Raw genomic sequence first — 12094 nt, 5'->3', positions numbered from 1 at the left:
AGAGGTATGAGACAGGTCTCTTCAGTTGTTCATCTCTTCCCCCTGTCATGGTTTGTCTTGGGTTTAAGGTGGAAAATGACAAGAAAATAACTTTATAAGTTGACTTCCTGAGGAGCACCCCTCTGTAGTTTGCACACACAGGCTGGGAAGGGTTTTTAGTGAGACTCCAGTTGTTTGAAAACTCAGAATTGAGCAAACTGAAATTCTGTTTACCCCATTATTACCACCATTATATATGTCTGCTGCTCAGTTTCATAATTTTCAAGACCTGTGAGGGTTTTAGCCATTTTTTTAAAGGCTGCTCAATATTCTTAGAGTACTTTGTTTTTGAAATAATGGTTTCTTTCCATGCAAAGGGTTCCTAACCGCAATTGATGCGAGTCTGCAAATTGAGCTGGAGAAATCAATCATCTAGAGGATGGGGAACAGTTAGGGTGAGTTTCATCTGCATTAAGTCAGTCATCTGCAGTTAGACTTAGAGCTAGCTCTCTTCAGAGATGGTCATAAGAAACAGATCAGATGAATCACCCTCTGCAAGTGTCTGTTTTCTCTGACTTTGCAGAACGCTTAGGAAAACTGCCTGGGAGATCTTGCTTTTTGACATACAGTCAGCTGACACGAGTCCCATGTGCAGTGACTGCTTATTTAATATCAAAAAGTCAAACCTTCTCATCACTGGGAACTGTTAAGTTGGAGGAGGGATGGAAGGAAGTCCTCCAGGGCATTGTGTGCTCTTCTTGCTGTTGGATTGTCCTTTTTCCTGTTTCTTTGTTACTTCCACACTTTTGGTATCTTGACCAGCAGCAACTCTGTTAAACTACATGAATATGATTCCTCCTTAGAAACCAGGATACTTCCTATATGGATCCTCTTGGGGAGGAGGAGAAATAATAGTATGTCATAATGTAAATCAGGTCTATCATAAAGTATATCTGTAAAATAGATTATTTAAGGCCACATAATGAGTTTTAGTTTTGATTTGCCTGGGTTTTGTGATCTTCTCTCTTATACATGCACATGCATACAGAAATTTATATTGAAACTTTTGAAAGAAGATGACTAATGGAAAACAAGATTGTCATCAGTGTCATTAATGCCTGTACAGTTTATTGAATTTGGAACTAACAGAGCCTGCAGAAGTCCCTGTTGCTGGGATTATCTGATAGCAGCTGAGGTGTTGATAGCACATTGTGAGCTAGAACAAAGGAGTTCCTCAGCAAATTTCACACTGTAAAAAGAACACAGGAGCCAGATTTCTCACCTTTATTCTGGACTTTAAAAAGGAGTGTTCCTTAGTGAATACACGTTTTTCATGTAGCTTGACTCATCTTACCCTTTTTTTCCTTTAAATTTGTTTCCTAATTCATTATTTGGCCGGAGTGCAAAATACAATGGTAATTCTGAAGGTGCTTGGAAGCAATGATGTCTTAAATCCTTACTTATAATATTTCCCTGTCAGGAATGATGCCTTGAAGGTATTTGTTGGAGTCCAAGGGACTCAGGGTTTCTTCTGTATTTGTTAGAAAGAAGCTCCTCCAGAGGGTGAATCTGAATCTCTCTCTGTTTGCCATACAGTGAAATAAAATACCTGAGTCAGGACATTAGTGTCGATTCTCCTTGGCTATCTCTGTTTTAAACTTAGTAACTGTGCTATATTTATTGCTGAAGTTACTCCTGCAAGATTCTAGTAATAATTCTGTAAACAGTGTTTTTAGTCAGCCAGTTTGAATCTGAATATCAGCAGTATGTATGTATCAGCAAAAGGTATGATATTGCAAACATTTATGTGAAGTTTCTACCATTTTAATTTTCTTATCTACCATTTTAATTTTCTTACCTGTGACTTGAAAAGGATAGGAGAGAATTCTCAGAATGTACATGTGTACTAAATGGCAGACAGTTTCTCTGCTCCTTGTATGGATGCTAATTGCAGTGTTTGTCTCTCATTTAGAGGTCAGATGCTCTCCTTTTTTAATTAGTGTCATATTTTGTTTCAAGGACTCTATGGATTCCTCATAGTTACAGGGGGTTACAGGGGTGGCTTCTCCGAGAGGCTGCCAGAAGCTTCCATGTCTGACAGAGCCAAGGGGAGACCCAGGGCTGGTCAGTGCCTGTCAGGGCTGGTGGTAGCACCCCTGGGATCCTGTGTTTGAGAAGGAAAGTTATTGCAGAGAAGCAAACTGCAGCCAGAGAAGAGAGGAGTGAGAGTATGTGGGAGAAACAGCCCTACAGACACCAAGAGCAGCAAAGAACGAAGGCTGGAGATGCTCCAGGCACTGGAGCAGACATTCTCCTGCAGCCTGTCGTGAAGACCACAGGAAGGCAGAGCTGTCCCCCTGCAGCCCATGGAGGTCCGAGGTGGAGCAGAGACCCACTTGTAGACCCCCCCATGCCAGAGCAGATGGAAGCCTGAGGGAGGCTGTGGCCCCATGGGAGGCCTGTGCTGGAACAGGCTCCTGGCAGGAGTTGTGACCCCCGGGGGACCCGTGCTGGAATCTGTTCCTGAAGGACTGCACTCTGTGGAAGAAGCCCACACTGGAGCAGTTCATGAAGAACTGCAGCCTGTGGGAAGAGCTCATGTTGGAGAAGTTCATGGAGCGTGTGCTGGAGGGGGTCCCCATGCTGGAGCAGGGGAAGGAGTCCTCTCTCTGAGGAGGAAGCAGCAGCAGAGACAATGTGTGATGAACTGACCATGAACCATTCCCATCTCTTCCCATCTGGAGGAGGTAGAGAATCAGGAATAAAGTTAAGTCCAGGAAGGAATTAACCCACCCCAGGGTGGGGAGAAGGAGTTTTCAAGATTTAGGTTTACTTATTATCTTAGTCTGTTTTATTGGCATAAAGTTAGTTTCCCCAAACCAAGTCTGTTTTGCCCATGACAGTGACTGGTGAGTGATCCCTCCCTGCCCTTATTTGACCCATGAGCCTTTCATTTCATTTTCTCTCCCTTGCCCAGGAGAGGAGGGAAGTAATAGAGTAGCCTTGGTTGGCTTCTGGTGTCCAGCCACTATAACAGGAAAAAGGGTCATCCACTATAAGAAGGAAAAAGAAAACTTGAAATTGATACAACAAGTAGCAAAACTGGTTTCTCTTGTTATTTTCTTGTCCTTTGTGCATTTTACTCAAGTTGGCAACAGTTGTAGACAGTGACATCATGTGTTAAGGTGAAGAATTTCACTTTTCCTTGGTACTCTCATCTTTCACAGTTTTTTCTTTGGATATTATTATTATTTTTTTATTTCATTATCCATCAAATGCTAAGATTATTTATATGCTTGCTTTGTCATGCTTTTTATTTTCCATATGTACATACATTTTACAGCTCACTAGTTATGCTCACTAGCTAAATATCCTTGGAGAGAAGTTGCAGTATCAATAAACAGTTTCTTTTACTGAGAAAATTGTGTTTAGATTTTATTCACTGAATTAAGAAATGCCTTCTGGAAAAGAGTTGGTGGAAGTGGCTGGAAATCCAGAGGGGTCTCCATAGGAAAAGACTGCTCTGTAAACTGATTGTGGGGATCTGTGGTAGATGTGTAGTATAGTGCAAGAAATGGAAAGGTTGTCCCTGGTTCAAGGAAAAAGAGGTAGATGGCAATTAAATAAAAGGCAAAATTGAAAAGCAGGATTTCTTAGTAAAAGGAAAAGGAGATACTTTTCACCATTGCGTAGAACATGTTGCAGTCAGGGATATAAAAATATATAAGCCAGTGTTTTGCTGTTAGTATAGTTTCTGAGATGATTCAGTGTCTTGCAGGGTAAAAGAGAGGCCTGCATGTGTTAGCATTGCCTAGTCATGAGCACTTGAAGTCAAACCTGACTGAAGGAAGAGACGAAGAATGCTAGTGGGAAGAAAACCATTTTTTCCCATAATATTGGTAGGAAAAAAGTGCTAGGCTGAATCATAGAGGCCTGCTTGTATGGTAAGTGTAATGTATTCTCTTTTTCTCCCCTTTGTTTTAATTTGTTTGTTTAGGTGGAATTTTCCTATCCTCCCCTAAAGCCTGGAGAAGGACATGACAGCCACAGTTTACCAGAGGAATGGAAGTACTTGCCATTTCTTGCCTTACCGGATGGCGCTCACAACTATCAGGAAGGTGAGAAATGAGAGAGAAAAGTTGTGTGTACTTCTACTGCAACCCAAAGCAAAAATCTGATATCAGAACAGCCAGCCAATGATTCTTTTCACTCTTAGACTTCTGCACTTTTTGTTTAAGTTGCAAAACACTTTAGCAATGATACGTTCCTTTAGGTGAAAATAAAGGTGTACCTCCTACATCCAGAATTCAGATGTCAGTAAAAACTTCTGGGTTACACTCAATTTTGCATAGTTCTAGCACAAAGCAAGGCTGCTGGCTTTCTCAGAAGTTCTTTGAAGGGTAAAGGTCTCCTCCACTAATTTAGAGATTCTTAAAATGACCTACAAGTCAAGAAATGCCATGTCAGTATGATGGCGTGAGCTTTAAAAGGGTATTTGTTGGCAGGATAAAGATAGAAATAGCCATTTGCCATATAGGCACCACCAAGTTTGTGGCACTTTTTATTTTTTTAGTATTTCATTTATTCCTTTGTTAGCAGTTCTATTCATCCCTGATGTTTATATTTGTGTCCAGTTGTTTCATCTTTTCTTTCTGCAGAGCAGACAACAATGAAGTCACTTTAAACAGCAAAATCACAGAACCTTTAGTACTACTTTTCATTTGTTTTGTTTTTTAACTTGATATACTCAGCTTCCTTATTGTCCAGCTTTTGGAGATCTCATTTGGAAGCAAAGAAAGTTTATCAAAATAATCCCTTTCCTAGCAGCAGTGAGTGTCTCTGACTGCTCTGGGTCACAATTTTTACTGAAATTCTGCATTGTTAAATACATTGTAAGAAGTGGGCTACATTCAAAGCTAGGAAAATCACATGCAACTGCATTTATCTGCTCTCTCTTGTCTCAGTACCATTCCAGATAATACTCAACTTTGAGCATTTTTATTGCTGTACTAGAGGAATATAAATGTTTATTTTTTGGTAAGGAAGCAAAAGAGTTGGCAGCAAAGGGGTAGATACATCCTTGTATTTTGTAGGCAAGAATACACATGAACTTGAATCAGGCAAATAGATTTTCTGATAATAACTGTATTTAATTTACTGTAACTTTATTAGATATCTGGTTTTTGAGTTTAAACCAATTCCTGTGGATAGTTTGTGCGAAGAGGATGACTTGGTACAGGAAATTGTCTTACAGGTTTTCTAAAACCCTAGGTGATCTCCAGAATATAAACTTGATCCAAGTTATAAAAAGTCCCCCTCTCTATTGGTCATAATGCATATGGGATTGTCTCTCCTGTTCATTTTCTTACTGTGAAGCAAACAAAAAAATAATAGTTGGTTTAAGAAAAGGTTTCACTTGTGTTTTGAAAGGAGAGAACTGTCTGTCTTTGCTTAGGACTTAACAGGTTTTTTGCAGTAGCAGCAGGGGTTTGTGTGCCTCAAGCCATGAAAGTCTTTCTCTTGTCATATTTTATAGATACTTTTCTTTTTCATTTTGCACTTGAACAGAGACAGTAATAATTTTCTGTCAGACTAGGTTTCACAAATTCTTTTTGGTAGTATAGTGCTGGTGGTGGTGCAGATATCTACCTTGGCAGTGGTAGCAGCTACTCTAACCTTTCAACTGTGTGTGTCCTCCTTGGTGTTTGGGGTTTCTTTCCTATCTTGGTTGTGTTTGCCTTCTTAATGGCATCACACTCCCAATTGTACACACTGACTCACAGTTCCTTACCTTTGTTCCTTTGTCCTGAATTGGGAAAGCAGCATGCCTGTAGGTTTCAGTGGTGCTTTGCTGCTGTCAGTAGCTGCTTCTGAAAAGCAATGTTGGCTTGGTGTGGCTAAACATGAAGCTGTCCTGCACACCTGGAGATTCTTCCACAAATTATCTTGCAATGTGAAAACTGATCTGAGTCCAGACATAACTTTATAGGTGACTTGTTCCTTTTTCTTGCCTTTTTAAAATTTTATTTTAGAAAATAAGTGTGTGCCAGTACTTTCTGCAGTAAACCTTTAGGAGATGCTGAAAATAAATATACGGAACTCTTGTTAGTGAATTCCAAAAGAGTCTTTTTTTCCTAGATACCGTGTTTTTCCATCTACCTCCAAGGTGCGGGGATCGAACCACGGTGTATGGAGTCTCTTGCTATCGGCAGATTGAAGCAAAGGTAACTTTCCAAGCTGTGAATTAATTCTATTAATGAATAATAGGCTTCATGCATTACCAAACCTAAAACTCAGTGGCTTGCATTACATCAACAGGCAAAAACTGCATGATTGTCTTCCATTAAAAGCTTGTGAAAATGCTCACAGTATGTAGCTCCAGAACTTGAGTATTCTTTCCCATACATCAGCAGGTGTATTGGGATCATTTGAAATGTTCACAGCAATTGAAAAATAGGGTTTGTTACTTGAGAGCAAATTCAGCCATCAGCACCACGGAGCAAAACTCAACTGACAGTCTGTCATGTGGCAAAGTTAAATTTCCAGGCAAGAGGCTTTTTGGGTGGAAAAAGTTGAAATTTCTCCCCACAGACAATTTTACTACTTCCTGAGATCTGACTGTGCAAGTGTAGGATTTCTCTTCACCTACTTCCTCTGCCAAATGTACACTTGCAGAGTAGACTGGAATCTTCCCATTCGTGGTGGCTGCTTAGTGACACCAAACTTCAGCAGTAAAACTGAAAAATTGAAGAGAGCCACAGTGTCCACATGATCACACTGAGGAAATTAAGTACTTGATCTACTCAAATCATTCCATGTTTTCAAAAATAGTAATGGTAGTATGGTCTGTGTACTTAGAGTTGAGAAGTTATTACAAATCTCTTTTGAAATTACTTATTTTTTTTAGTTAATTGCCAAGAATCTGGAATGTCATGTGGATTTGAGTTTTAACTTACAGCCTCTGAATATATGAGTCATTTATGTACTGTGTTAATTACATCTTGATTTTATTTCAAAATAAATTAGAACTATAAATTATTATTATAAAATTATAATTGCTCTATAAGAAATTTTACTCATGCAGTTTTTAATTCCATTTCCTTTGAACTAAATTCCATGTTGATTTTTATTCACTCATTATTTTTGCACCAGCCTTCACTGTATTCTGTGATTTAGAGTCTTGCTGTATTTAACTATGCAATAACTTGGCTTTATTGTGCTCTTGATTCCAATTTATGCTTTTTAGTAACCCATTAAGAAGATAAATGGATGTTTAAAATGAACTCTTTGGAACAACTAGAATAAAACCCAATGTGTTTCATATGACAGCTCTAGAAGTCTCTCCATCTGTCCTTCTTGATGTGTAGGCTGTAGTCCATACATTTTCTGTTTTGTATAGTTAAGTGAATCATTTGTGTGTGTTCTGCCCTCACCATTTCTAGGTTTGCTGTTAAGTGCTGGGACCATTTGTTCTGGCTGAGAATGGAGCTTATTTTGTGGATAAGCTTTTATTTTATGGATGGCTCAAAAAAGATCCTTGAGTATGAAACAAACGATTTCTAGGCAGAGACATTTTAATCTGGTCCATTTTCACAGATGATGTTAGAGGAGAGCAAGTGATGTGTTGTTGTTTCTTTCCCATACATTCCCCTGAGTTAAAATGCCATTTCTTTTTCCAAGCTGTTGCCTTTTTCTCACACAAATGTGTTTTAAACAGTGCTTTGCCAATCATCACAGCTGTATTTGGATCTTTGCTACCACAATGAGATGACAATACAGCTCTGACATGTCAGTTGTGACCCTTTTTACTAGGCAGAATCATAGAATTGTCATACAATGGTTTATGTTGGATGGAACCTTAAAGATTGTCGAGTTCCAGCTCCCTGCCATGGGCAGGGATGCTGCCCACCAGACCCTTAGCCTTGAAAGCTGCCAGGGATGGGGCATCCACAGACTCATTGCTTTCCTAGCCAACGTCCAAGTGGTTGAATTCCCCATTAGGATGAGAGCTTGCGAGCACAATGCTTCCCGTAGTTGAAGCAAGCCCTTGTCAACAGGCTCCCCCTGATCAGGCAGCTTGTAGTAGACCCCAGCCAGGTATCCTTTGTCAGTGCTGCCCTTGATTTCTGCCCACAAACTCTTGACCTGTTTGTGGCTGTTTCTCAGAGTCAGCTTTTCACAATCTAGCCATTCTTTAACATAGTGGACAACACCCAGCCTATCCCTTCTGAAAACATAAGAGCATACTGTTGCATGGTTTGGATATTCCACCCTTGAAGATAGCCATTTTTAGAATTTTGTTTAAATAATGAGGTAGTGGAAACTAGACTTGTGAAAGGATTCTTTTTGAAATTGTGTTTGGGTAAAAACTCTGTAATATTTCTATTTCTTAGGCATTAAAAGTACGGCAAGCAGACATCACCCGAGAAACCGTACAGAAAAGTGTCTGTGTTCTCAGTCAGCTGGTAAGAATGTTTGTTTAACTCCCAAAACACCTTTAGGTAACTTTAAGAATTGTTCTTCCATATTCCTGTTTGGAATATTGAGCTTCAAACATCTGTCTTAGCCATTGCAGAGTAACAAAATACTGGAGTAAAATCGAATTGGAAGGCTGTGGCCTTTGAGCGAGCCGCCTTGATTTGTGGTATCTGTTTGTAACTCCAAAAGTGTGTGCCTGTTGTCATGGGTGGATACCTATTTGGACTTTTGATCCTTCTTAAATGCTACTAACTCAATTTCATGTGGTAGAGTCGAGGAGTTTGGCCAGTCCAGTTTACCCATGGAACGGGTAGGGTTGGAAAGGGCCTCAAAGATCATGTAGCATAGTCCCTGGAGAGAGTGGCTACTACCTTCAACTGTGAGGGAAGTTTTCTGATGGCCACACATACAGCATAGTCTTGCTTTGAAGAGGTATCTTTTATTGCTACCTATTAATCAAAACCTGCTGGTCACCAGGCAGGGAATACAAATTCTTTTTGTGCTTAAACCTGAAGAAAGAACTATCACTGGAGCTATTATGAACAGCATTAAAGCAAGAAACTACTTTTCCAGAAAGATGTTCAGTGAGGGTATGGTACGTGCAAATGGAAGAAAATGAAATTGTCATCATTTGAAATGAGCACAGGAGAAAGATGCTGAGAGTTAGCCACTGAGGACTGCTCATCCATGAATTCATGTATAATAAAGTGTCAGTATTGCAAGATAAGCATGGAAGAAGATTAAAGTTCAAAATGAGTGACTAAATAGCTTTATTCACTTGCTCTTGTGTTTGTTTTTCTTCCAAGCCTTTGTATGGGTTACTTCAGGCAAAACTGCAACTCATCACACATGCATATTTTGAAGAAAAAGACTTCTCACAGATTTCAATTCTAAAGGTAACTTTCCAGTAAAATTCACACAGAACAGCTTTCAGTGTATGGCCACAAACTTTAGTATTTTAATTTAGTGCTCCAGTACTCCTTTTACATAAGTCATTCATTTATTCAGCTCCTGTAATACTTTAACATGAACTAAATGTACTACCCTAATCTGACAGAGGGTCAACTTTCTGATTTGTTGCGAGATATGAGTGTGGTTGTCAGCCTGTATTTCTGTTGATTCCATTAGTAAAATTTTCCTTGCTTTCTAGAATAAGCCATTGAAATGCTCAAATAAGTGAATTTTATTTATTCTGGATTGTGTGGCCATGTGGCATTAACACCTTCTGGGGTTTTTTTGCCTTTGTTTTAACTTTTACAGGAACTTTATGATCATATGAATAGTTCCTTGGGCAATACCTCGTTAGAAGGGTCACAAGTTTATCTTGGTAAGTGACTTGTTTTGTACAAGGCAGCAGAGATGATGTTACACTAAACAACACATGCCTCTCCTGAGCTAATTTGTTTATGTGCATTAATAGACTAAGCACCAGAAGTCTGCATTTCTTTATTAATGGATTTAAATAAATGTAAAATGTAGTGTTGCTTTCATAATAGGACCTAGTTTCAGGTTGAAAGCCATATTACTCCTTGACCTAAAATCTGACTAGCAGCTGTTTATCTGCTTTTGGCAAACAATACCTTCTTAATTTTTAGATTGAGCACTCCAGACCATAAAATTGTTCAAGCTTGCATCTGCCTGTTATTTAGGATATCTCAGCACCCAGTTCTGACTCTTCCCTATGTTTTCTGTATGCAGTGTAGTATTTACCTCAGTGTTTCCTCAATGCTGTGTGGCAGCCAACAAGAGTTAACTCAGAACACAACTATTCATGTTATTATTACCTCTATTATTGATGAATTCTTGCTCCTGCTGAAAAACAAAAAGAAAAAACAGTATGAATTCTGCTGTTGAAATAACCAGGTTCACACAGAATCCATAATGGGTATCTCCCTCCCACTGAAAAATGGTGACAAGAAGTAAATTAGTATCCCTGTCAGCTGTCAAACTGTAATAATTGCTCTCTCTTTGATGCCTCAGGTCTGTCTCCTCGGGATCTTGTTCTCCATTTTAGACACAAGGTAGGCATTCTCTACTAGATATAAAAAGGACTGTTTTGGGGGGTAAAATGCTTTGTGAAGAATAGAAAAATAAGTGTATCTAGACATACTTGAGCAGGGAGTAAAAAGACTTTTCCTAAGTCCTGCTAATTACAGCCTCTTGATTTTTCCCTCCCATTCTACCTGCATAACTTCAGTGAAAGCATATTCCAGACTAAAAAGTTTTTTTAGTCTGAGGGATTCCTGAAGATTTCTAGGTTTGTGTGAAATTTTGTAGTCCTGTCCCACAAATGCTATCTCATTTGTGATCTTGTTTCTGTTTCCTGTTTCTTGTTCAATGAATGTGATAAAAGACCACTGCTGAAGTCTGTACAGACACAACTTGGAGCATTTGCCCTGTGTTTTGTAAATTTGGTAGCTTCTGCCATCACAGAACCTGAAGGGACTTGGACCTCTCCTTCTTCTTCCTAATTTCTGTTCAATTTGAATGTATCCTATAACTAAAATAAAAATAGCATTTAGAATCTTTTATTCACTGAGGTGCATCGAGGAAACAACTTTGAGAATCTGAATTTCATGGTGTATTTGCACCTGCTCAGTAGATTTTTAGGGTAGAATTCATTTTTGTTTAACTTCAGATGTCTGCCAGTCATAACACAGAAGCATCTGTGTTTTTCCTTGAGTGTAGAGAGTCTGGACAGCCACTTCTGATCTAGATGCCTCATCTGTAGATGCCTAAAATTAGGTGAGGTGAATACTATTCTTGGTATTTTGCTGGAATTTTTTTCCATAATTCTGTGGAGGAACTCTTTTATGTTTATGCAGTTTACTGTTTTTCAAAATTCTGGAATTGCACATGTTCTTTCTGCTAAACTTCATATGATTCAAATTGCACAGTTCTTGTTTGTGGAGGTTTTGATTATTTTGGGTTTTTTTTTTTCATCTCATGCAATTTTTAAATGTGTGCTGAGGTGGAGAAGGGGTGGTGGAATACTGGTCTTCACTGGTCAAATGCATTTGGTAATTTGATTGTTCTACAGTGACTAACATAAAACCTTAAACAAGAGATTATGCTTACACACTGTTTTTGAAAAATGGCAGTGGTTCACTCACCATGTTTTTTCTTTTTGTGTTTTTTTCAGGTCTTGATCCTTTTTAAATTGATTCTTCTAGAGAAAAAGGTAATGTTGTGTAAGCAGAGGCAGGTAGTTTAAAGAGAAATGCAACTGTTAAATATTTTTCATCTATAAAATAGAAGCATTTGAAGTCAACAACTGTGCATCAATATATAAATTGGGTTATTAGGCTAAAAGAAACTGCTGTGTGTTGACCTATAAATTTACTTTTACTTCTCTTCTGTCCACACTTTGCTCCTTTAGTTGCTGTCCCAGCCAGAGTAGGTAAAATGTGATCAAATGTGTCCAGAGAAACTTCACCAGCTGTAGAATATAGGACAGGATAAACATCATGCAGATAGTACCTGTGTGGAGGAACTGATAGGAAATGTGGGTACCTAAAAGGGCACATACAGCTTTACAAAGATTCAGTAAGTAAAACTTCTGGTGCAGGCTTTAAATAGAAAGAGCAAAGGAAACAAGGGCTAGAAGTGTCCTTCAGACCTGAATTCCATGGACACC

The 12094-nt window shown here is 38.9% G+C and overlaps 1 protein-coding gene across 1 annotated transcript in view; it reads left to right on the top strand.

Moving 5' to 3' along the window:
* Positions 1-12094, top strand: part of AVL9 (AVL9 cell migration associated) — a 42355-nt gene that overhangs the window by 12445 nt on the left and 17816 nt on the right. The window contains exons 2-8 of the mRNA XM_063406827.1: positions 3977-4097; positions 6118-6203; positions 8373-8444; positions 9264-9353; positions 9718-9784; positions 10438-10478; positions 11600-11638. Coding sequence (XP_063262897.1) covers positions 3977-4097; positions 6118-6203; positions 8373-8444; positions 9264-9353; positions 9718-9784; positions 10438-10478; positions 11600-11638 — 516 coding nt within the window. The remainder of the gene's footprint in view (positions 1-3976; positions 4098-6117; positions 6204-8372; positions 8445-9263; positions 9354-9717; positions 9785-10437; positions 10479-11599; positions 11639-12094) is intronic.

The sequence above is a fragment of the Prinia subflava genome, chromosome 1 (genome assembly GCF_021018805.1).
Source record: "Prinia subflava isolate CZ2003 ecotype Zambia chromosome 1, Cam_Psub_1.2, whole genome shotgun sequence".
Classification (NCBI taxonomy): Eukaryota; Metazoa; Chordata; class Aves; order Passeriformes; family Cisticolidae; genus Prinia; species Prinia subflava.
This window is presented reverse-complemented; position numbering and strand designations above follow the sequence as displayed.